This window comes from Balaenoptera musculus, chromosome 10 (genome assembly GCF_009873245.2).
Source record: "Balaenoptera musculus isolate JJ_BM4_2016_0621 chromosome 10, mBalMus1.pri.v3, whole genome shotgun sequence".
In the NCBI taxonomy this organism is placed as follows: Eukaryota; Metazoa; Chordata; class Mammalia; order Artiodactyla; family Balaenopteridae; genus Balaenoptera; species Balaenoptera musculus.
The window spans coordinates 54335855-54362309 of NC_045794.1; the positions used below are offsets into that span (position 1 = coordinate 54335855).

Sequence of the window (26455 nt, forward strand, 5' to 3'; positions counted from 1 at the left end):
AGGCTAGCATATAAACACTATGATTGGTTCAAGATCTTAGAAAGTGAGATAGGGGAGGTGAGAGGCATTCCAGGTAGGGAGAGGCATTCCAGTACAGAGGTTTGGAGTATGGGCTCTGAAGCAACACTGCCTGGGTTTTCATCCTGACTGCTCTTTATTGCTGATCTTTGGCAAGCTACATAACCAATCTGTGCCTCTCATACTTATAAAGCAGATTAAATGAGTTAATGCAGCACCTCACCTATAAGTAAGTGCTCATTATTATGATGACAGTAATGATGTACAAAAACTTGGAGCTGGTTCTTTGAGGTACTCAAAAAAACTGACCCGAGCAATTCCTATACTGTATTAGAATAGTGGGAGAAAGATCAGAAAGGGTTAGGGACAGATGAAGGAGGTCACTGATTGCAAACATTTGGACTTTATTTAGTAGCAGAAACCTGCTGAACTTTTAAAATTGGTGAGTAGCACTATAAAAACAATGTTTTGGGAAACTCTAAACTGGCTATGTAGGATGGTTTGGGATAGGGACAAAACTGAGAATGTAGTGATAATAACAATAGCCAACTTTTATTAGATGCGTTCCATGACCTTTGTAAGTATGCAAAAAAATTAGTTATAAATATTATTATTATGTTCTGGACAATGTGCTGAGCACTTTATATGGGATATCTGTTATGGACTGAATTGTGTCGTTACCGCCCCCCATTCATATATTGAAGCCCTAACCTCCAGTATGACAGTATTTGGAGATAGGGCCTTTAAAGAGGTAATTAAGGTTACATGAGGACACAATAAAGGCTAAATGAGGTTAAAAAGGTGGGGCCCTAATCCAGTATGATTGGTGTCCTTATAAGAAGAGAAAGAGATACCAGGCTGTGGGTGCATAGAGAAAAGGCTTTGTGAGAACAAAGTGAAAAGGTGGCTGTCTGCAAGCCAAGGCCTCAGGAGAAACTCACCTTGCTAGCTCACTGACCTTGGACCTCCAGCCTCAAGTGAGAAAATAAATTTCTGTTGTTTAAGCCACCCAATCCCTGGTATTTTGTTATGGCAACCCTGGCGGACTAAGACAATAGCTAATTTGACTCTTAAAACAGCCCTATGGGGAAATACTCTGATGATCATTGTGCTACCCGTGAAGAAAGAGAGGTTCAGAGAGCTTAAAATGAATTGCCTACAAACAGCTAATAAGTGGCGGTAAACAGGATTTATATTTAAGCTAACTACAAAGATTATAGTTCAGTTGGAAATTGATAAAGGAAAGATTTGTACACACAAAAGGAAAAAACATGACTTGGTTCTCATTAGATTCAGGCTAAAAAAAAGGGTTATCACTAGATCTAGATGATTGAGATTTTAGGCCTTGGGGTTCACACAAGATAAATGACTGGCTTGTTTGTGTGTGATGTGTGTGGGGTGTGTGTGTGTAGTTTATATTAAATACTGTGAAAAGGTTGTTCAGAGCAGAAAGGAATTGTGGCTGAAGCACTCATGGAACCTAATAATAGCTAACTTGGGTAAAGTAGAGGATGCACGTGGGTAAACGAGTAATGAGGGGAAATTTAAATATGAATTACGAGGTCAGAAAGTGTTTCATCTATTTTGTTATTGCCTATAACTATGCCTGTCTTTTCTAAGACACTAAATAACATTTGGTGAATATAGGAAAGAACGGTAAAGAAATGTTGAGATTTAATACCTGGAAGAAAGGAGCTATTTAAATTCTTTTTTCCCCCAACTAGAGCAATAACAGATTTAGACTGAATTTTCCTCGTCTCTTAACTGGGCTTTCTCTCTCTCTCTTTTTCTTATTTTTTATTTTTAGGAAGGCCAGCTCCAATTCGAATGAAGGAGATAAAAACGTGGATACTGAAACACATGATTCGGTATTTCCGATTGCTGCGTGTGTATGTTTTAGGGAACAATAAAATAGCTGCAGGATTATTAATTCCACAAATGCTGAATACAGAGAGTAATCGTTTAGCTATTCCAGATAAAAGGAATAAGCCCTGAATACAATCATCGGTCATCTGCCCTTGGTCTTACTATGGTCCTTCTTGCTTTAGGGGGCTGGCTCTTCAATGCACGTGGGGAGTGCCCAGAAGAGGCTCAGCTGCCTTCGGAGGATGAGGTGACCATCACTCTCATGGATTAGTGCTAGGAAGCCGCTACTAGGCCTCTGCCAAGAACATCAACTCATCCGCAATGCGCCTGCCCAGACCGTAGCAGCCTAGCTCTGCAGACACCCCACAACAGCCAAAAACAACTGGAAGAGAAAATTCGAATCTGCTGCAGAAACCTAGTCCACCGTACTCCAAAGGATTTACTCAACACAGCTGCCTCGCCAGACTACCAGACTACAAATCCCAGCATTCACGACTCCCATGGAGCCAATGAGGAAGCTACAAGTTCCTTCAGCCAATCATACCTTGACCCAGTGTAACATGCGGGCTGAATTCTGGGATTTGTGGTTTTCACGTGGCAACATTACACCATCGTGGTTAAGGCAATGTAGGCCACGCGTCCGATTCAGAACGAAAGCTCCTTCTAATAACTCTTCTGTTGGCCCCGAGTCTAACCTGTTAATTAGCTTTACTCCTAGGCCTTATGCGCCTTAAAAATCGTAATCTTTTTCTCTTACTGTCGTACAGGAAAAACAAGTTATTTTCGGATGAAGGAATCCTCGTCCCACTGGTCCCCAATCCTTTAACCGCCGCTTTCAAGTCTCGCGAGAACAGCGCCTTTTGGCCGTTGTCATGCCTCCTGAAGGGCGGGTCACGCAAAGATTGACACAGGCTTCAGCCAACAGGATTGTCCTTTACCTAGCGTCTCCGCAGCGTGCGTGGGGAGACTTCCTTGAACCCTGACCTTAGCTTTCCGTAGCGTCCCGCGTCTGCCGCGCCCTCCCCCGGAGTGAAGGAGGCGGGTTTTGGCCTCTTGCCATAGGGAGCGAGTGCGGAGGGAGTGGGAGTGGGACGGCCCCGAGTGGAAGTGTCTGCCTCTCCGGAGAGAGCCTGCTGTACTCCTCGCTGCTCATGAGCTCGTTTTCCGGCGAGCAGCGCCGTCGTTAGGCCGGCCCCGTAACCTCTGCTTCCCCCGGGACAGGCCCACGCCTCGCCGGGGAGGGGGCAGCCCGTCGAGGCGCCTCCCTTGTCAGCGTCTGCGTCGCGCTGCGACCCTGGAAGCGGGAGCCGCGGCGAGCGAGAGGAGGAGCCCCAGCGGCGGCGGCGGCGGCGGCGGGCAGCAGCACCAGCAGCGCCGGCGGGCGGGATCGAGGCCGGCAACATGGCGAGCGCCTCGTACCACATTTCCAATTTGCTGGAAAAAATGACATCCAGCGACAAGGATTTCAGGTGAGGTCGAAATCCGACCCTCAGCTCCCCTCGGGGTCCCCCATCCGCGGCCCTGGCCCTCACACAGGCCTTGCCCCACCCCTTTGGCCTTAACTGGTTGCTCGGCTTCGCGGAGGTCTCCAGGCCATCCTCCGCTCCCCGATCCCGGCAGGTCCCTTTCCTCGCCCACCTTCTAACCCCCTTCCCCCATTCTTTCCTCTAGGCCGTTGACCGTCTCCGGTCCTAGGCCTCTTCTGCGTCCCCCACCGCATGCTCTGCCCTCCCACGACGTGACTTTCGCGTCCCAGGTAGCGTGAAGGGGCGAGATCACGTACCATTGTGGGCAAGGGAGTCGCTCTAGGCTTGGAGCCCCGGAGGCCAGGCCTACCCGCCAGCCTGCCCGAGGCGCTAGGCCGTTATGCTCCCGGGGCCAGAGCTGCTGTTGCTGCCCACTCGGGGTCCCAGCTGCCGCCTCCTTTCCCGCAGATGTGAGCGGGCCTAGGTGCATTCAGCTCGAACGATTTGCTTGCTTTTCCAGCCCTTCGGGGATTGGGCTATAAACTTTTCTTTGGATTATCCCTTTCGTCAAGGTGGGAAGAAGGTGGAGGGGGAGCCGGGATGGTGGAAACTTGGCTCGTAGGGTTTTCCCGCCAGCATTTCTTGTCATTTTCCCTCGTCAGGTAAAAACCCAAGCAGGATCTCGGGGTTTCAGTCTCATTTCCTTATATCCAAAATTACTGCCAGAAAGGTGAATTACTGAACCTGAAGCAAAAAGGTGCAACAAGCAAATGGGTCTTATTGAAAGGAGTTTTCTAATATGGGGATGGTGAATGTGGAGGTTTGTTATAAAGTTCTGTTCCAGGAGACTTGTACGGTTGGTTCCAAACCTTGGTCACATCCATATTGAAGAATTGTTATATTTTCACGGGTAATCTTGGTTTCTCTCCCTCTTTTTTTTTTTTTTTTTTGCACTACAGTAATTGTTACATTCCTTCCTTCCCGCCTTCTATCCCATCACAAAATCAATCAACTCCCGATCTAATTAGCTTTTTATAGCTTTGATACTTGTTTTGTTCTCTAGTGGTTTTATTTTCTGCATTTTAAAGGGAAGAACAAATAGTCTTCAATTTAAATTGTGGCTGACGGGCTTATTTGTTTTTTTTTTGTATGAACGGTACGTTTTAACACCTGAAAACACGCCCAAACCTTATGTACTGGGGAAAAATTTTTTGATTTGTGAAAGGAGAACCAAGAAAAATGTAATAATCTGTTCCTAATTAAATTAATATGCTGGCATATTAAAATGGCCAGTGAAATACATTTTGGTTCTGTGACTTCATAGCCAGAAATGATTCTCAAAAAGTTTTGCTATCTAGGGAGTTTTTAAGGATTGTATTCAAAAGTTTTAAAATTAGTTTGCTAATAATAAAGGTTCGAGTGTTCGTTTTTGGAAGAGACGTGTTTATTTTGGGCATTAATATTTTTAGATTTGTTAGTTCTAGGGTCAAAATCAAGATTAAAATAAATAAAAGGTTTTGTTTTTAGAATGCTGTTTACTTCCCTTTGGAGCTTTGCTTGCTCCCAATGCAAGCCATTAAAATTTAAATAAACATTTGAATGGAACATATATAAAAAACTTTAAGTAGTGTAGAATGTGTGGTGTGATTTTACCCCCTCCCATTTCTGTCAGTTTGGCTCATTCTGTAAAAGTACTGAATTTCATTCTGATGGTGTTCAGTTTTAGTCTAAAGATAGGACTTTCCGTATAATAGTACAGTTTTGTTCCACTAGTCAGACTTGTGTATGGATAATATGTTTAGAATAAAGAAGTCAAGTCATGTGATAATACTGCATATGTGATTATTGACTGAAGCTTCCTTTCTTATGTTTCTTCTAGAGGAAAGGTAATACGCACATGCTTGAGGAGTTTTTTTTTTTTTTTTTCTAATTATATGGAAGAGTAATGCTCTGATGTTAAGGTATACTAGTGTTGAACTTGATAAGGATTATCTACTAATGTGGGCTTGAATAAATTAAAACATTGCTTGGAGGATTACTCCTAAAAATGTGATACTGATATATTTCTAATAGTTGATGAATATTATAGAAGATATGCCTAAGAACAGTAAGTGACTTCCAGTAGTTTGTCATTAAGATATTTTTAACAGCTATGTTTTTAAGACTTAATACACTCAAGCCATTCAGTAATAGACAAGTCTTGGGAACCAAAGCACTATATATATTAAATTACTGACATTTAAGAGATTAATTAAAATAGCATTTGCAGTCAAGTATCTTGAAGATTTTACTGTATTTGAATACATGTGTAGTATATTTAAATGATGCTTTCTAATTTCTCATTAGAAATTTATTTACTTGTTTATTTTGCTGTAAATATCATAGCTATTGTTACATGTTTTAAAATACCTAGTGCTAGAAGGATCTTGAGGACAAGATTAATTAACATTATAGAAAATCTAACATGTGCAGACCACTGTACCTTGTGCTAAGGGGAGAAGAAGATAGTACATCTAAAAGGAAGAAAAAAACATTTTTCTCATGGTGGAATCCAAAGAGAATATGACCTCCCAGTTACAAATATGGGTTCTAGTCCTGTAGGATTCTTTGCTGTGAACTATCTGATATCTTGGGCAGGCTACTTAGTTTGGGATTAAATTCACTTTCGAGAGACTTGTACATGGGTGATTACAAAAGGTCCCTTATAGGCCCAAATTTTCAGGTCTCTGAATAACTAAATAGTTTTTTTAATGTAAAGAAGGTAAAGAAATGGATTCAGACTTCAAAATTTTGGAATGTCAACATTTTTCAAGATTTTTTTTTTTCGGTAGGACTTAAATTATATAGTGTCCTTTTTTCTTTCATGTTTTAGTGTTCTGTGTTCTTCGAAGGTAGGATACTATGGTTTAGTGCCAGTAAGTAGTGATTCTGTAGATAACAGAATGAAAACTTTAATGTGTATAAACAAAGTGAATGCTGCACCTATAAATATTAATACTGAATATTCAGTGGGTTGAGGTAACTAATAAGGTTCTGCTTTTATTTTCATATGCTTCATCACCAGCTTTTATTTTCATATGCTTCATCACCAGCTGAATTCCAGTATTCCAAGGAATCAAGAGCTAAAAAAAAATTTTTTACCATTCTTTTATTTCTCTGTACATAATTGTTAATGCTTTCTGTGGACTTTATACACTTGATCCTTACAACTTTAGTAAAGTGGATACTAGCAATCTCTGTTTCAGCTGAGGAAACTTCAATCTGGTGATGCTAAGTGCTTGCCCAAGGCCAGTTAAACAGTAGTAGATCAGGGATTTCCAGATACCCCCAGAGCATGAACTCTAAAGTACCATATTCTACTTCTGCAAGATTTTGACTAGGGGACATTAAGAGTAAGACCTTAAATTTCAGTTCCCTCTAAGTTAGGCTTAGGGAGTATTTTGTGCTAGAAGATTAAATAATTCCCTGAGAGGGACTACAAAAAGTTGACGATAGTGCTTGCCTTCAGTATTGTCTGCATGCTTGTTGAGTGGTTAAGGCATTTGTAAAAACATAAATAACCCAGGGCAGTATGTAGTGTTCAGGCTTAAGTGGCAGAGAAGATGAAAGCAAGGAGATTCATTCATGTTCAAGGAGTGATCTGAGCTAGGTCTTGAAGTTCTAGGTAGGTGTGAAAGCACACAATACAAACACCACTCTCACGGTGGGGTAGGAATGGGTAGGGACCTTGTCTTACTGAACTGAATCCTCCACTTTATTTAGTGCCTTGGCCATGTGGGTTCTAAATAGATAACTTGTTTTAGTTGAATTTGATTTTAATTCCAGAGTTAAAAAAGCATGTAAGGATTGGGGAAGTTTAAGAAGTCATTGTAAAATCTACCAATCTGGGACTTCCCTGGTGGCGCAGTGGTTAAGAATCCGCCTGCCAAGGCAGGGGACATGGGTTTGAGCCCTGGTCCGGGAAGATCGATCCCACATGCCACGGAGCAACTAAGCCTGTGCGCCACAACTACTGAGCCTGAGCTCTAGAGCCCGCGTGCCTAGAGCCCGTGCTCTGCAACAAGAGAAAAGCCACCACAATGAGAAGCCCGCGCACCACAACCAAGAGTAGCCCCCGCTTGCTGCAACTAGAGAAAGCCCGTGTGCAGCAACAAATACCGAACGCAGCCCAAAATAAAAAAAAAAAAAAAAAAAAAAATCTACCAATCTATTTTTTTAAAATACCATTTGATACAATGTTAAAATAATTCACTGCATTGTAGAATTTCCTAGCTTGATTATGGTTTATGTCACCAAATATATTTATGTGTTTTGACTATTGGAAGGCATTTGCCCTTGGAAACTGTTTAAAATGCTAATAAAAATCTCAGGCCTGTTACAGAATCATCAGTTTTCAGAGTTGGAAGGGAGCTTAGAGATCCTATAACATAGCTGAAAGTACTGTGTGGGCACTTACAATAATGTAACAGGAAAGACTGCATTATCTGGACTGCTTGTGCTTGAAGAAAAGTAAGTTTAATCAGAAGAAATAGGTTTGTAGAGATTAAGAAGGTGATTACTGAGCATTTTCTAAGTTCTTTGTGCATTGATGGCATTAAGTTACATGATTTCACTTGTGATTTGGTGGGGAGGGATACAGGTATAGTACTGCTAACACTCATTATCAGCAATGATTAGGGCTCACTACTGAAAAAGAGGAGAAAGGGACCTCACTGAGGAAACTGTGAAGAAGATGACTAAAAATTAGTTTTATTTACGTGAACGATATTAAGACTGTCCCAAGTTAATTCATAACTCTAAGAGAATAAATGAGAAAAAGTGAGACAGCAGTGGGGTGTGTACAAGATATATGAAAGATAATTGGTTCACTGGGTGATGCAGTTGGCCCATAGCATTTAGATTTCTGTTGGAAACAAGGGTAAAATTGTGTTTATATGTTAGGGGAAGGGTTTTGGAAACCACTCATTGTGCAGTACAAAGTATCTATTTCTACCATTATTTTCTCTTCTCTAATTGGATTTACTAAAGATGAATAGGTTCTCTCCTCAGTGAACTTTCAGTTGCCAAGTGTGTATGTTGCAGTCTGACTGTCTTGCTCATACCTTTTGCAGAGCCTGGCACAGTTTCTAATGATGGTACCCCCAAAATACTTGAATAAATGAATGAGATGGCACTGCCTGTAGGTTAATCCACCTGGGACTCCCATAAAAGTTTGAAAGTTAACATCTTAACTTTCTCCTCTCCCACCTTAAACCTCTTTTATTCTTATTTTGTTGTGTCACATTACCATCTACCAAATGTCCCAGTTGGAAAGCTTGATGTCACCCTTTCCTCTTTACCTTAGTTCCCTGATGAGTATTTCTCAAATTGGTCTATCTCAGGCCTCTTTTTAATCCAATCTTTTGGTAATTCTTCCATTAGAATTTTCTTCCTAAATACCACAGCTGATCATTGCCTTCTGCACTAATTCCCATAGACTATGAGATAAACTCTAAACTTAGAGGTTGCCCACCTAGGCTTACTGAAATTACTCTCCCTCAAATCCTTAACAATCTCCAGGTAACTAATTTAGTGGGTGTTTTCTTTGCTCTTTTATTTGGTATGTAATGATATGTAATGTAAGCACTGTTTACCACTTTTTTCTTCTTGATATTCTCTTATATGTATAGATGTCTCTCACACAGGTTTGGTTTGTTACCATTTAGTGAGGGAGAACACATACTATGGGATATCTTAGTAAGGGGGTGTTAGGACCTCTGTGGGTAATTTTGGGAAGGAAGCAGAGGTTTGCTTTAGATTGGATGTTGTCAGAAATGGGCAATTCTTTTTTTTTTTATACAGCAGGTTCTTACTAGTCATCAATTTTATACACATCAGTGTATACATGTCAATCCCAATCGCCCAATTCAGCACACCACCATCCCCACCCCCCCGGGGTTTTCCCCCCTTGGTGTCCATACGTTTGTTCTCTACATCTGTGTCTCAACTTCTGCCCTGCAAACCAGTTCATCTGTACCATTTTTCTAGGTTCCACATACATGCGTTAATATATGATATTTGTTTTTCTGACTTACTTCACTCTGTATGACAGTCTCTAGGTCCATCCATTTCTCAACAAATGACTCAATTTCGTTCCTTTTTATGGCTGAGTGATATTCCATTGTATATATGTACCACAATTTCTTTATCCATTCGTCTGTCGATGGGCATTTAGGTTGCTTCCATGACCTGGCTATTGTAAACAGTGCTGCAGTGAACATTGGGGTGCATGTGTCTTTTTGAATTATGGTTTTCTCTGGGTATATGCCCAGTAGTGGGATTGCTGGATCATATGGTAATTCTATTTTTAGTTTTTCCAAGAGGGTTCTCTTTTCTCCACACCCTCTCCAGCATTTGTTGTTTGTAGATTTTCTGATGGTGCCCATTCTAACTGGTGTGAGGTGATACCTCATTGTAGTTTTGATTTGCATTTCTCTAATAATTAGTGATGTTGAGCAACTTTTCATGTGCTTCTTGGCCATCTGTATGTCTTCTTTGGAGAAATGTCTATTTAGGTCTTCTGCCCATTTTTGGATTGGGTTGTTTGTTTCTTTAATATTGAGTTGCATGAGCTGTTTATATATTTTGGAGATTAATCCTTTGTCCCTTGATTCGTTTGCAAATATTTTCTCCCATTCTGAGGGTTGTCTTTTCGTCTTATGGTTTCCTTTGCTGTGCAAAAGCTTTGAAGTTTCATTAGGTCCCATTTGTTTATTTTTGTTTTCATTTCCATGACTCCAGGAGGTGGTTCAGAAAAGATATTGCTGTGATTTATGTCAAAGAGTGTTCTTCCTATGTTTTCCTCTAAGAGTTTTATAGTGTCCGGTCTTACATTTAGGTCTCGAATCCATTTTGAGTTTATTTTTGCATATGGTGTTAGGGAGTGTTCTAATTTCATTCATTTACATGTAGCTGTCCAGTTTTCCCAGCACCACTTATTGAAGAGACTGTCTTTTCTCCATTGTATATCTTTGCCTCCTTTGTCATAGATTAGTTGACCATAGGTGCGTGGGTTTATCTCTGGACTTTCTATCTTGTTCCATTGATCTATGTTTCTGTTTTTGTGCCAGTACCATGTTGTCTTGATTACTGTAGCTTTGTAATATAGTCTGAAGTCAGGGAGTCTGATTCCTCCAGCCCTGTTTTATTCCTTCAAGACTGCTTTGGCTATTCGGGGTCTTTTGTGTCTCCATACAAATTTTAAGATGATTTGTTCTAGTTCCGTAAAAAATGCCATTGGTAGTTTGATAGGGATTGCATTGAATCTGTAGATTGCTTTGGGTAGTATAGTCATTTTCACAATATTGATTCTTCCAATCCAAGAACATGGTATATCTCTCCATCTGTTGGTATCATCTTTAATTTCTTTCATCAGTGTCTTATAGTTTTCTGCATACAGGTCTTTTGTCTCCCTAGGTAGGTTTATTCCTAGGTATTTTATTCTTTTTGTTGCAATGGTAAATGGGAGTGTTTCCTTAATTTCTCTTTCAGGTTTTTCATCATTAGTGTATAGGAATGCAGGAGATTTCTGTGCATTAATTTTGTATCCTGCAACTTTACCAAATTCATTGATGAGCCCTAGTAGTTTTCTGGTGGCATCTTTAGGATTCTCTATGTATAGTATCATGTCATCTGCAAACAGTGACAGTTTTACTACTTCTTTTCCAATTTGTATTCCTTTTATTTCTTTTTCTTCTCTGATTGCCGTGGCTAGGACTTCCAAAACTATGTTGAATAATAATGGTGAGAGTGGACATCCTTGTCTCATTCCTGATCTTAGAGGAAATGCTTTCAGTTTTCCACCATTGAGAATGTTTACTGTGGGTCTGTCGTATATGGCCTTTATTATGTTGAGGTAGGTTCCCTCTGTGCCCACTTTCTGGAGAGTTTTTATCATAAATGGGTGTTGAATTTTGTCAAAAGCTTTTTCTGCATCTATTGAGATGATCATATGGTTTTTCTTCTTCAATTTGTTAATATGGTGTATCACATTGATTGATTTGCGTATATTGAAGAATCCTTGCATCCCTGGGATAAATCCCACTTGATCATGGTGTATGATCCTTTTAGTGTTTTGTTGGATTCTGCTTGCTAGTATTTTGTTGAGGATTTGTGCATCTATATCCATCAGTGATATTGGTCTGTAATTTTCTTTTTTTGTAGTGTCTTTGTCTGGTTTTGGTATCAGGGTGATGGTGGCCTCATAGAATGAGTTTGGGAGTGTTCCTTCCTCTGCAATTTTTTGGAAGAGTTTGAGAAGGATGGGTGTTAGCTCTTCTCTAAATGTTTGATAGAATTCACCTGTGAAGCCATCTGGTCCTGGACTTTTGTTTGTTGGAAGACTTTTAATCACAGTTTCAATTTCATTACTTGTGATTGGTCTGTTCATATTCTCTATTTCTTCCTGGTTTAGTCTTGGAAGGTTATACCTTTCTAAGAATTTGTCCATTTCTTCCAGGTTGTCCATTTTATTAGCATAGAGTTGCTTGTAGTAGTCTCTTAGGATGCTTTGTATTTCTGCGGTGTCTGTTGTAACTTCTCCTTTTTCATTTCTGATTTTATTGATTTGAGTCCTCTCCCTCTTTTTCTTGATGAGTCTGGCTAATGGTTTATCAATTTTGTTTATCTTCTCAAAGAACCAGCTTTTAGTTTTATTGATCTTTGCTATTGTTTTCTTTGTTTGTATTTCATTTATTTCTGCTCTGATCTTTATGATTTCTTTCCTTCTGCTAACTTTTGGTTTTGTTTGTTCTTCTTTCTCTAGTTCCTTTAGGTGTAAGGTTAGATTTGAGATATTTCTTGTTTCTTGAGGTAGGCTTGTGTAGCTATAAACTTCCCTCTTAGAACTGCTTTTGCTGCATCCCATAGGTTTTGGATCATCGTGTGTTCATTGTCATTTGTTTCTAGGTATTTTTTGATTTCCTCTTGGATTTCTTCAGTGATCTCCTGGTTATTTAGTAATGTATTGTTTAGCCTCCATGTGTTTGTGTTTTTTATGCTTTTTTCCCTGTAATTCATTTCTAATCTCATAGTGTTGTGGTCAGAAAAGATGCTTGATATGATTTCAATTTTCTTAAATTTACTGAGGCTTGATTTGTGACCCAAGATGTGATCTATCCTGGAGAATGTTCTGTGCACACTTGAGAAGAAAGTGTAATCTGCTGTTTTGGATGGAATGTCCTATAAATATCAATTAAATCTATCTGGTCTGTTGTGTCATTTAAGCCTTCTGTTTAAGGCTTCTATTTATTTTCATTTTGGATGATCTGTCCATTGGTGTAGGAGAGGTGTTAAAGTCTCCCAGTATTATTGTGTTACTGTCAATTTCCTCTTTTATAGCTGTTAGCAGTTGCCTTATGTATTGAGGTGCTCCTATATTGGGTGCATATATATTTATAATTGTTATATCTTCTTCTTGGATTTATCTCTTGATCATTATGTAGTATCCTTCCTTGTCTCTTGTAACATTCTTTATTTTAAAGTCTATTTTATCTGATATGAGTATAGCTACTCCAGCTTTCTTTTGATTTCCATTTGCATGGAATATCTTTTTCCATCCCCTCATTTTCAGTCTGTATGTGTCCATAGGTCTGAAGTGTGTCTCTTGTAGACAGCATATATATGGGTGTTGTTTTTGTATCCATTTAGCGAGCCTGTGTGTTTTGGTTGGAGCATTTAATCCATTCGCGTTTAAGGTAATTATCGATATGTATGTTCCTATTACCATTTTCCTAATTGTTTTGGGTTTGTTTTTGTAGGTCCTTTTCTTCTCTTGTGTTTCCCACTTAGAGAAGTTCCTTTAGCATTTGTTGTAGAGCTGGTTTGGTGGTGCTGAATTCTCTTAGCTTTTGCTTGTCTGTAAAGCTTTTGATTTCTCCATCAAATCTAAATGAGATCCTTGCCGGGTAGAGTAATCTTGGTTGTAAGTTCTTCCCTTTCATCACTCTAAGTATATCATGCCACTCCCTTCTGGCTTGTAGAGTTTCTGCTGAGAAATCAGCTGTTAACCTTATGGGAGTTCCCTTGTATGTTATTTGTCGTTTTTCCCTTGCTGCTTTCAATAATTTTTCTTTGTATTTAATTTTTGCCACTTTGATTACTATGTGTCTCGGCATGTTTCTCTTTGGGTTTATCCTGTATGGGACTCGCTGCGCTTCCTGGACTTGGGTGGCTATTTCCTTTCCTATGTTAGGGAAGTTTTCGACTATAATCTCTTCTAATATTTTCTCTGGTCCTTTCTCTCTTCTCCTTCTGGGATGCCTACAATATGAATGTTGTTGCGTTTAATGTTGTCCCAGAGGTCTCTTAGGTTTTCTTCATTTCTTTTCATTCTTTTTTCTTTATTCTGTTCTGTAGCAGTGAATTCCACCATTCTGTCTTCCAGGTCACTTATCCATTCTTCTGCCTCAGTTATTCTGCTATTGATTCCTTCTAGTGTAGTTTTCACTTCAGTTATTGTATTGTTAATCTGTTTGTTTGTTCTTTAATTCTTCTAGGTCTTTGTTAAACATTTTTTGCATCTTCTCGATCTTTGTCTCCATTGTTTTTCCGAGGTCCTGGATCATCTTCACTATCATTATTCTGAATTCTTTTTCTGGCAGGTTGCCTATCTCCGCTTCATTTAGTTGTTTTTCTGGGGTTTTATCTTGTTCCTTCATCTGGTACATAGCCCTCTGCCTTTTCATCTTGTCTATCTTTCTGTGAATGTCAGAAAGGGGCAATTCTATCATTTGACATCTTAATAAATGTTATAAGGAGGGCACAGTAAAGCAGAGGAAAAGCTATAATTGGTAAAGCAGTAGCAGTCACTCATTTAGTTAGGAGGATGTTTGGTATTTTATGTTGCTAAGTGAACTTACCTGAAATGGATGTTCTGTGTGTTTATGCCCAGGAAAAAAATATGCTTTCCCTGAAAGCATCAGATCTGTTTGGGTTATTCATTTGGATGTTATCATTGAAGTTCAGGTATGAGCCTTAGAACAGTTCCTGGACTGTAGGGGCTGCTGGGTCACCCCCACCCCCCCGCCAGTCCTTACTTTTGGCCAAGGGCAGACAAAGTTGGTCTGCAGGGCATTAAGTCACATTGTTGATGTCTTCACTTTGGCTGGGATTTTGCTGATCAGGATCAGAGGAGTGGCCATTCAGTATAGTCTGTAGTTGAATCAGGCTTGTTAAATCTCTCTTCCTGTGTTGTAAGATGAGTGGTTGAACCGTCTAATGTGTGACAGTGGTTATTCAATAACACTAAGACTGGACAGGATGTATACCGACTATAACACCCAAGTCCTGTGGTTTCCCTTCTACTTCTTTGTCCTTTTCCTAACTCATCCTTTACCATCTCCATATCTAATCCATTTCAAAGACCTATAAACTTTAACCTTGTAAATCTCAAATAGGGTTTGTTCTCATTATATTATTCGCAGTAGTTACTTATCTAACATGTATTTTTTCTGGAAGACACATCATGGCCTTCGTGTATTTAGGAACACTAGATAGCACTTCATCACCACGCTTGAGGGTCATTTTAAACAGCACAATTACCAACAAAAAGCACAAACATGCAAAAGAAAAAACAACAAAAAACGTGGCACCAGATAGACTGAGAAGAGGATGCTTGTTTACAGTATGAGAGCTGGAATATAGGCAGAGTGTCACCTGGTGCAGTGTCAGCTAGGAGTGTGTGCGGAATGTGTGCTTTGGGTGATTCAAATATTTCCTGGTTCTTCGCATGTCTGCAAATGTCATGAAAGCGCTGGAGAATTGATTTGGGGGTTACAACAAATTTTACTCTGCTAATGATGAGAACTGACTGTGTGTCCATTTTTTCCATCTCCATTTACTGTCATAACCCTTATTCTGGCTACCATCATTTCTCACTTAATCTGCTCCCATAGCTCTCCTAACTGTTCTCTATACAGTCTGCTAAATGAAGTTTGGTTCTCTCAAACTGTTTTCCACAGTGTAGCTGGAGTAATACTTCTGAAATGCAAATCTGATCATTCCATTTACCCCCCATCTCTACCTCAGATGAGTAGCTTTCCATCACTTTTATTTTATTATTATTATTATTTTTTAATTTTAAAAAATTGTCTGGCCACGCTGCGCGGCATGTGGATCTTAGTTCCCGGACCAGGGATCGAACCTGCTCCACCTGCATTGGAAGCGTGGAGTGTTAACCAGTGGACTGCCAGGGAAGTCCCTCCCATCACTTTTTTTTATTTATTTATTTTAAAACATCTTTATTGGAGTATAATTGCTTTACAATGGTGTGTTAGTTTCTGCTTTATAACAAAGTGAATTAGCTATACATATACATATATCCCCATATCCCCTCCCTCTTGCGTCTCCCACCCTCCCTATCCCACCCCTCTAGGTGGTCACAAAGCACCGAGCTGATTCCCTGTGCTGTGTGGCTGCTTCCCACTAGCTATCTATTTTACATTTGGTAGTGTATATATGTCCGTGCCACTCTCTCACTTCATCCCAGCTTACCTTTCCCCGACCCCGTGTCCTCAAGTCCATTCTCTGCGGCTGCGTCTTTATTCCTGTCCTGCCCCTAGGTTCTTCAGAACCATCCTCCCATCACTTTTAGAATAAAGACTAGAATCCTAGTAAGATCTTCAAATCTCTTTAATCTTTTGGCCCCTGCCTACTTGGCCATAACCTCCCCACTCCCCACACACAGTTCCTTTTCATGCTTAAGATCTCAGTCTTCCCTGATACACAACTTTCATTCCAGTCTAGGTCATGTTACTTTGTTATCCCATTATCTTTTCTTTGTGCCACATTCCTTTCCTTCATAGCATTTATCTCAGTTCATAACTACATATGTAAGTACTCATATATGTAGTTTTAAAAAATCAATATGCCTCTATTCAACTGTTATGTAAGTTCCAAGATAGCAGGAAGCAATTGTGTTTGCTTTTGCCAGCCCTTGTATCCATAGCACCTAGCACAGTACCTGACAAATAAAAGGTTCTCAGTACATAGTGAATGAGTATATACAACCTTTCCCATCTTGACCTCAGCCTACATTTCCATCTTCCTGTTAGGTTTCTATTTCCCTGTGCCTCAGACACGCTGAATTGCTTCACTCTGAGGTATTATGCCCCTCACCACCACCACCACCATGCACACAAATACACTTAAAATCCCGAACCAGCTTTCCCCATGCAAGCCCTGGTAATCCTTTGAGATCCAAACTATCGGTTCTTTGGTGTGATCATTGCCAAACACCCTTGAGTGTTTTAGAAAATTTGTGTGAGATTCTTCCATTTACCTGTCTGCTGTGTTAGATGAATAAGTTAAGAGGAGGGGACTGAGTATAAATTTATCATCTCAGTCCTTAGCCCCATAACTAAAGCAGTAAATGCCTAAGAGATGTTTTACAAATTGACTTTTGAATCTTCCATAGACAGCTTTCAAACTGGTCAAACAACTTCCTTATAAGATTTATAGTGCAAACCTTTTAACACATGAACAGAAGGAACTTTCTGGTTTCAGGGTCACAATTAAGTTCTTCTTATAACCTCATAGTATCTCAATCCAGGTTTTCTGAGTTTTAAAAATATTATCTATTGCTAATTTTGCTGGTGCTCATTTCAACTTTTAAAAAATGTTTAACCGTTAATTATTGATTTTTGAAAATCAGTAGACTTCTTTATTAGAGTATAAGCTCTCTGAGGCTAGGAGTCAAGAGACTCCTATCTTATTTGTTCTTTGCTCATAGTCCAGCCTTCGTAGCATCATAACAGGCAGTGAATAAATAAATGGTAAATAAAGGAAGGATTCTGTGTACCGGTATAGTTTCTTCAGAACTATAAAGTAACTTTTTTTTTTTTATTGGGATTACATGCTTTTTTACTTAAATTGATGATCACTCTGTTTTCTCTTCAACCAGATGATTAACATTTCAGGGGTTCTTAGAGGTCCTAACTGGTATGGTTGTTTAATGGATTTTATCTAAGTAAAATAGTTAAGGTGCTTTTCATGTTTTGTGTGTAGAAGTGCCTGCATTAGTGTTCTATTCAGTTTGTTTTTTTAACTTTCTGGAATATTGTGTGGTTTTAATTTCATTTTGTCATCATATAAAATGGGGAGGGGCTTCCAATTAGGAGAACAATGTTAATTTTTAAAAGGCCCATGCTTAATTTACCTTGTATTATCCCAACTGGAACGTATGCTTTTCTTTATAAGCAGTTAAATAAGACTTGATAAGAACTGTGCTAGCGCATAGTTTAAAACTTTGTCCTTTGGTAGTGGTTCTTAAGGAAAGGGGGCTGGATGTCAGTTGGAATAACTTTTTGGAATCACCTCTTCATCGTTTTGAAAATACATTTGATCCTGGTGGTGGGAGTTAGGGTGGAGGTGAGAATTTGCATTTTGGAATTTTCCCAGTGATTTGTAATATGTAACCCCCAATCCAACACAACAGTATTACACAGGAAGGTATTCTTAATGTTAGTTAAAGACTTCTAGATAAAATTCAAATCACATGCAAAGAAAAAGTAAAGAGAAGCTTTTCTTTCCCTAAAAGCAGTGATGCAATTACAGCTGACCCCTGAACAATGGGTTTGATCTGTGTGGGTCCACTTATATGGGAAATGTTTTCAATAAATACGTACTACATGTACTACACGATCTGTGGTCAGTTGAATCTGCAGATGCGGAAGTGCAGATGTGAACGGTGACTGTAAAGTTATACATGGATTTTTAGCGAGGTGGGGGGAGGGTGACCCCCTTGACCCCCACGTTGTTCAGTGGTCAACTTTATTAGAATGAAAGAGCATTCATTGAAGGTCCGGTCAGTAAATTTGAAATCAAGACTAACCCGGGGAAAATAATTTTAGCCATGATACCTTATTTAGAAGAGTAGATCAGGACTTAGATATGAATGATAGCATTGGATTTGAAAACGGTGATTTTTTTTATTAGTGCTTAAAAAATTTTAATTACCAACAAATTTTAATTTTTTCATAGGTTTATGGCTACAAATGATTTGATGACAGAACTGCAGAAAGATTCCATCAAGTTGGATGATGATAGTGAAAGGAAGGTAGTGAAAATGATTTTGAAGTTACTGGAAGATAAAAATGGAGAGGTACAGAATTTAGCTGTCAAATGGTAAGTTGTTTTTTACTTGCTTCCTACCGCCTTCACTTTCCGTTAAAAAATTCAGTATAACTGGTAAATTATCTTAGTCTTGTACTATGTCTTTCTGGAATTTTTCTTTAGAATTTGTAGGTGATTTGGTTTAGTATTTGTACTTGGTACATGAGACACATTTCCTTATATGTAGTTTCTGTATTGGCTGGACATGTTATTTTAATTCTTATGAAATACATGTAGGAAACTCCAGAAAGAGTAGTTCTCTTACTTGTTTGGCCAGGTTTTTAAGCTAGGTTAAAAGGCCTGTCCATCTCTGTATTAGTTAAAAGGCTCTCCATCTCTGTATTCCGGGGAGGAGGGGTGGTTTTAAGAACCAATGACAAGGAAGTAAAAAATAAGACTTGATAAAGGATAACAACAGTTAAAACCATAGTTAAATTAACACTGATGATACAATAGTTACAAAGAATCTTTCCTAAAAATTGAGAATTTCAGTTACCTTTGTGTGTATGGGGGAATTGATGGCATCTTGTTAGGTGTGATTTTGACAGCTGGACTGTTATTCTTAGTTAAAGGTACAGAATTTGAGTTCTTGGTAAATTGTATTAGTGCATCTATTTAATTTATGCATACCAAATATTAGAAACCCTTAAAAATTTACAAGTAAGTTATTAGTAAGTATAACTTCTGGTTTCATATAAAAATTAAAGTATAGAATTTTATGTCATTTTGTATGGTATATAATATCTGGTATCAATTTAAATAAAGTCTTGTCATTATTACCTTTGTTGGATTTTCTTATAAAGGTTTTACATTTATTTTAGGCTAAGGTTTTACATATCTGCTGTAAAAACAGGCAAAAGTATGAGAAATCATTGGTCAGCATAGAATTTCTAGACATGTAGTACAACTTTCTTTAACTTGGGACATTAGCAAGTTTAAAATCAAACGGGTCTTCAGAAAATGGTAAGTTGCAGAATAATGCGAATGAGTCTAGTTTTACTTAATTATTTTTCATCTTTTGTTTCTTTTGCCATGTGCTTATTAATAAACAAAATTGTTTGGTTCAAATTATGTGCTGAGCAATAAGCAGCCTTTAAAAATGGTAATAAAATGTAGGCTTTGTCCCAGATTGAGAGGTGAGAGGTACGAGGTACACAGGTCTTCTTTATTCACTTGAGTATGAATCTTGTTAGAAACCTGAGCGTTTGAGCTTTTGATGATCTTTTGTACTTAAAATTTAACAGGTTGGGGGGAAAATGACGTATATTCAGGAAAATAAGAAAGGAATTAAGATATTAACAAAAGTAATATATTAGGTGATAAAACCCAAGAACTGATTCTTGGAGGAGGGAAAATCCTAATAGATAGAAATTGGAAAATTTATCAAAGACTCATCACCCAAAAGAAACTCATGCCCAGAAATCTTTCACACAACTCTTTGAAACCTCAAAGAGCAGATAATTCCAGTATAGATAGTTTTTGAACTATTTCAGAACATAAAGTATGAAAACCTTGCAGTCTTTTTTTTAAACCAAATACTGATGATAAATTCTGACTAAATACAACACTAAAAAAGAAAACTACACACCAGTTTCATTTAAATGTTCAAAATAAAATCCAACAATACATTAAGTATAGTATACTTTGACCAAGTGAGGTTCATTTATCCCAGGAGTATAAGGACAGTTTAATATTATGTGCTTTATTAATATTTTTATTCCATCATGTTAATAGATCAGAGGAAGAAAAAAAATAATGTAAACAATAAGAATTCAGTGAAGGAACTGGATGTAAAATTAATGAACAAAAATAAGTAGCCTTCACATAAGCAAATAACCAGTTAGAAGATATGGAAGCAAATGTCCATTTATTATAGTAACAGAAAGACAAAATGCCTAGCAATAAATGTGACAAGAAATGTTACATTGGTGACCTTGGGTGAGGGTGTTGCGTGGTTTAAGGTAAGGTTACAATTTTCTTTTTAAAAACTTTCTTTTATAGAAGAAAAACTTTACTCTTGACCAATAACAAAAACGTACTTGCAGAAAAATGTAACCAATGGAAAGACATCTCAGGTCCTTGGATAGGATAACTCAACAGGGTTGTCAGTTCTCTCCAGGTTATTTTAATGCTAACTTAATTCTAAAAATCAGTAAGTTTTTTCCACAAGCTAGACAAGTTGATTCTAAAGTATATTTTGGTGGAAGGGAGAAGAGGGACAGGGTATTTGCTCAAGATAGACAAAAAATTCCCTGAAAATTTCTGGAGTTGGAGGTGTGTTGGCTAGCCCTAATAGATACGAAAACATACTCTTATGTTTATCTAAGGAAAGCAGTGAGGTAGTGAGGCATTAATAGACCAGTAGTGTAAAATGGAATGGAAAGTATTCGATACATGATGCAGTTGGTGGCATCATGAGAAAAGCTGGACCTTTTTTCAAAGCACTGGATAACCATTTGAAAAAGATAAAATTGTGTCCTTACCTCACAACTTCCCTACTTAAGGTCAACATTGTTCACCTTAAATTGGTTTTATGTTGGATGTATTAGTGTTTTGTGACTTTTTATTACTGATTAGTAGTTCATTGATAGCACAATGATATCTTCCTAGGTTTGGCTATTGTGAATAAAGAGACAGTGAACATTCTTGTGTGAGTCCTTTTCAGGACATGTGTCTTTATTTCTTAGGAAGAGTGAAATTGCTGTTGTCCATTTAGAGTTTTAAGAAACTGTGGAATTGTTTGCCAAAGTATTTTTTACCATTTTACATGAAAGTACCAGTTTTTCCACATTATCATCAGCAGCTGGTTGTGTCACTCTTCCTTTTTTTTTGGGCCGCGGCATGCGGGATCTTAGTTCCCCTACCAGGGGTGGAAGCGCGGAGTCTTAACCACTGGACCACCAAGGAAATCCTGGTTGTGTCACTCTTTAGTTTTAGCTATTCCAGTTGGTGTATAGGTGTAGTTTTAATTTACATTTCCCTGATGACTAATGATGTCTAATGTTACTTTGTTTATTGGCCATTTATTTATTTTTTTTGTGGACTTTTCCCTGTTTTTAAAATTGAGGCTGTCTTTTTACTGTTGAATTATAGGAGTTCATATATTCTGGATATAGGTCCTTTGGCACATATATGTCTTATAGTATTTTCTCCCAATTTGATGATCTTAAGTTTTTAATTTATTTTAAAATTTAGTTTAGTTTGATTTAATTTATAAATTAATTTCAACTTTTATGGTTATTGCTTTCTGTGCTGAAGAAATCTTTGTTTATGTTGCAAAGATTTTTCTCTTGTGTTTTCATCTAAAAGCTTTGTAGTTTCAGCTTTTATTTTTAGTCCTGTGATCTAGAATTAATTTTTGTCAAGTGGGAATTGAGCTGTTTTTTTTCCATATGGAAATACAGTTGTTGAAGTACCAATTTATTGAAAACATCTTCATTTTGGTACTGAATTGCTTTGACATCTCTGTCAAAGTCAGTTGACTATAAAAGTGTAAGTCTATTTCTAGACTCTATTCTGTTTCACTGATCTATTTGTCTGTTCTAATGCCAGTACCATACAGTTTTATTAGCATAGCTCAGGCTTTTTCAGGCTTGGCGCTGTTGAGTTTTGGGGCCAGATAATTCTTTGTTATGGTGAGGTATCTTGTGTATTGCGTGTGTTGTTGGATGTTTAGCAGTATCTAAGCCTTTACCCACTATTTTTGCCAGTAGCATTCCTTCATCCTCCAGTAGGAACAACCAAAAATGTCTCCAGACTTTGCCAAATGTCTGTTGAAGGGCAAAAGTCATCCCTGGTTGAGAAACGCTGGTGTAGATCTATAGAAGTCTGAAGTAAGGTAGTGTAAGTTCTCTAGCTTCATTCTTTTCTCAAGAATATTTTGATTTTTTAAGTTCTCTGTATTTCCATGTAAATTTTAGAATGTTAATTTCTGTTTTAAAAGTAAGCTTGCTCAAATTTTGATTGAGATTGTGTTGACGCTATAGAAATATTAGAAGAGAATCAACAATTAACAATACTGAATCTTTTAACTGCAAACCATAGTATCTCATAATTATTACAGTAATTTTTGTTGATTCCTCGGGATAGTCTGTCTAAACAATCGTCATCAGTGAATATCCCCCTCTTTCGATCCTGATTTTGGTAATTTGTGATTTCTCTTTTTTTTCCCCCTCAATTCACTTAATCAGGGATTTACCAACTTTACTAATCTTATCAAAGAACTGACTTTAGGGTTTGTTATTTTCCCTATTGTCTGTTGCCTTATTTAACTGATTGCTTCTCTTTTATTATTCCTTCCTTTCCACTCATTTTTTTCCTTTCTAATTCTTAAACATTTAAAGGTATATATTCTCCTCTAAGTAAATTGTGGTATTTTTATTATCATTCAGTTTGAAATATTTTTAATCTCCATTGTGATTATTTAGAAGCAATTTTCAAATACTTGGAGGCTATCTAGATCTTTATTTTTATTTTTAATGGTTTCTAACTTAATTGCATATGGTCAGAGAACCATACTCTCTAAGGTTTCAGGGAAGTTTATTTGTTTGTTTTGGTTTCTTTTGTCTGCTCATTGAGATTGGTTTTATGGTTCAGCATATGATAGGTCTTGGTGGATGTGGATGTTCCCTGTCCACTTGAAAGCGTATTCTACAGTAGTTGGGTATGGTATATTATAAATGGTAGGTCAGGGTAGCTGGTAGTGTTGTTCAGATTTATATCCTTTGTGATTTTTTTTTCTTTTCTTAATATTAAATACTGAGAAAAGAGTGTTAAAATTTCCAACTATAATTGTCAATTTATCTGTTTTTCTCTTTAATGCCAATTTTTGCTTCATGTATTTTAAAGTTGTATGATTAGGGGCATACGCATTTATAATTATGTCTTCCTAATGTTTGATGTTTTTATGAGTATAAAATGTTTCTTTTTAAATACATTTGGAATATATTTTTCCTTGGAATATATTTTTTCTTATGTTCATATAGCTGCTCCAGTTTTTTTTTAAGATTAGTGTATTCTTCTATTTCAGTTTTTAATCTGTGTTTGTATTTGTTTATTTTTTGGCTGCATTGGGTCTTTGGTGCTGCTCACATGGGCTTTCTCTAGTTGAGGCGAGTGGGGGCTATTCTTTGTTGCGGTGCACCAACTTCTTTCTCATTGCGGTGGCTTCCCTTGTTGCGGAGCACCGGCTTTAGGTGTGCGGGCTTCAGTAGTTGTGGCACGTGGGCTCAGTAGCTGTGGCTCATGGGCTCTAGAGCGCAGGCTCAGTGGTTGTGGTGCATGGGTTTAGTTGCTCCGCAGCATGTGGGATCTTCCCGGACCAGGGATCGAACCCGTGTCCCCTGCATTGGCAGGCGGATTCTTAACCACTGTGCCAGCAGGGGAGTCCTGTGTTTTAAAATTATGTGTCTTGTAGACAGCAGATGGTTGGGTCTTGCTTTTTTTCCTTCTATTCAGTTTCATAATTTCTTCCCGTTGATATGAGTGTTTTAGTCCATTGTTGTTTATTGTAAGTATTGATGTAGTTAGATTTAGGTGTGCCATTTTACTTTTTTTTTTTTTCATTTGTTTCTTTTGTTGTGTGTTTTTTTGGGGGGGGGGGTTGTTTTTAATTTTTTTTTTCATGCCTTCTTTTGGGTTAATCAGATATTTTATAGCAGCAGTTCTCAAAGTTTGATTTGGGGGTCCCTGGGACATCTGTGACCATGAAAGTTCAAAACTGTAATATGAGTAATACTAAGGTGTTATTTACCCTTTGATGCTCATTTTCCCATAAGTATACGGTATAATTTGCTCATTTTCCCGTAAGTATACGGTATAATTTCCACAGGCTACATGACATGTTATATCACAAAAAATTGAATGCAAAAAGCAGATGTGAGAATCCAGTTGTTTTAAGCCGAAACATTAATTTGCAAAAATGTGAAACAGCTATTTTTCTCATTTTTTGTTTTTTGGAAAATATAGTTATTCCTTAAAAATGTTAAATTTATGTTAACATGTGCCTTTATTATTGTTACTTTTAACTTTTAATGTGGTAAGCATTGACAGATACATACAGCCCACATAAAGAAAAATTCTTTGGGGTCTTCATTGATTTTCAGAGTGTTAAAAGGGTTCCTGAAATCAAAAGTTGGGAAGTGTCTTGTTTTATAATATTTAATTTTGATTTCGTCTTTTGACTTTTCAGATACATCATCTTTGTGTTATTTTTAAAATTGTCACTCTAGGCTATGGATTATAAATTGCATCTTAAATTTACCACAGTCTTAAAAGTTAATATTGTACCACTTGATATAAATTATGTAAACCTTGAAATAACATTTTTCCATTTACCTTCCTCCTGGCTATGTGCTACTATTGTTTTTTAAATTTGTGTGTGTGTGTCCATAATACAGTATTATTGATAGTTGGGAGAAAAAATATATAGTCTCTTAAATGTAGCCTTTTCTACACATTTACCATTTCTGGTGATCTTTATTCCTTTCTGTAAATCTGAGTTATCATCTGGTTTAATTTTCCTTTAGCCTAAAGAACTTCCCTTGGCAATTTCCGTAGTATAGGTCTGGTTGCCATGTAGTCTCAGCTTTTATCTGAAGTTGTCTTTAATATAAATTTTTATTATTCTTCATTTTTAAAGGGTGATTTCATGGAATATGGAATTCTGGGTAGACACTTTTTATCCGTTTTTTTTCTTTTTTAAAATTAATTAATTAATTTATTTATTTTTGGCTGTGTTGGGTCTTCGTTTCTGTGCGAGGGCTTTCTCTAGTTGTGGCAAGTGGGGGCCACGCTTCATCGCGGTGCGCAGGCCTCTCACTGTCGCGGCTTCTCTTGTTGCGGAGCACAGGCTCCAGACGCGCAGGCTCAGTAGTTGTGGCTCACGGGCCTAGTTGCTCCACGGCACGTGGGATCTTCCCAGATCAGGGCTCAAACCCGTGTCCCCTGCATTGGCAGGCAGATTCTCAACCACTGCGCCACCAGGGAAGCCCCATCTGTTTTTAGTTCCATCATTATGCATTCAAATTGTTGTTTTCTAAAATACAGTTTTAGAGATTTTGTAATTGTTATCTGCAGGAGGTTTAGTCCAACAGAGCTATTTTGCCATTTTAGAAGCTAGAAGTCTTTAAATTCATTTTTGGAATTCCTTTTATTTTCAATCCCAATTTGTATTATTTCACATTAGGTCTCTACATATATGCCGTGTGCCTTATTATCATTTCCATCCATTTGGATTGAGCTGTTCATGGATTTCTCCAACTTCTTTGTTTATTTTTCTTCTTTCTTAATTCTCCAAATCATACTGCCTACTACTTTTCTAGTCAAGCAGTCAGCTGTTATTTATTGAGAATCTGTATGTGAAACATTGATCTGAGCATTTATCAAATTAAATTATTTTCATCATGTCACTAATGCTTGAGAAAATGCATTGGCTCCCAACTTTACCATATCACATTTAAATTCATTGGCCTAACTTTAAAGATTCTCCTTAATGTCCCAGGTGTTTGCCTTTCCTATTTTGTGTTTCATCTGTCTTTTGCATCAAGCAATTCTTTTGACTTCTCATTTCTTTCAGCATGTATTCTATTCATTCTAGTCTCTCATTTGAAATGCTCTTTTTTTCTAACTATACCCCATAAATACAAGTACCTAAAAACTTGTCTCTGAGGTGCAGTCTCCTGTCTGTAAATAAATACTAACATTGAATTTAAAAGTTTTTTTAATTTTTTTTAATTGTGCAGAGTAGTGAATGCCTGCATAATTTCTAAAGTAGTTATGTGAGTTCCTTACCTCACCAACCAGATGGTAAATTTTTGAAGATGGGGGCCATACTTTTGTTATTCAATACAGTCTTGAATACAGTGGCTCCTCAATGAATAGTCATGCACCAAACATTATCTCCGATGTGCTAAATTCTGTGGAAAGGACACAGTGGAAGAACTTTTCCCAGTTAC

General features: G+C 37.7%; 1 protein-coding gene across 1 annotated transcript in view; it reads left to right on the plus strand.

The window, feature by feature from the left end:
* Positions 1 to 2922: 2922 nt before the first annotated feature.
* CAND1 (cullin associated and neddylation dissociated 1) overlaps positions 2923 to 26455 on the plus strand; it is a 43280-nt gene continuing 19747 nt past the window's right edge. Inside the window, exons 1-2 of the mRNA XM_036865338.1 lie at positions 2923 to 3353; positions 18369 to 18512. Coding sequence (XP_036721233.1) covers positions 3286 to 3353; positions 18369 to 18512 — 212 coding nt within the window. The 5' untranslated portion in view covers positions 2923 to 3285. The remainder of the gene's footprint in view (positions 3354 to 18368; positions 18513 to 26455) is intronic.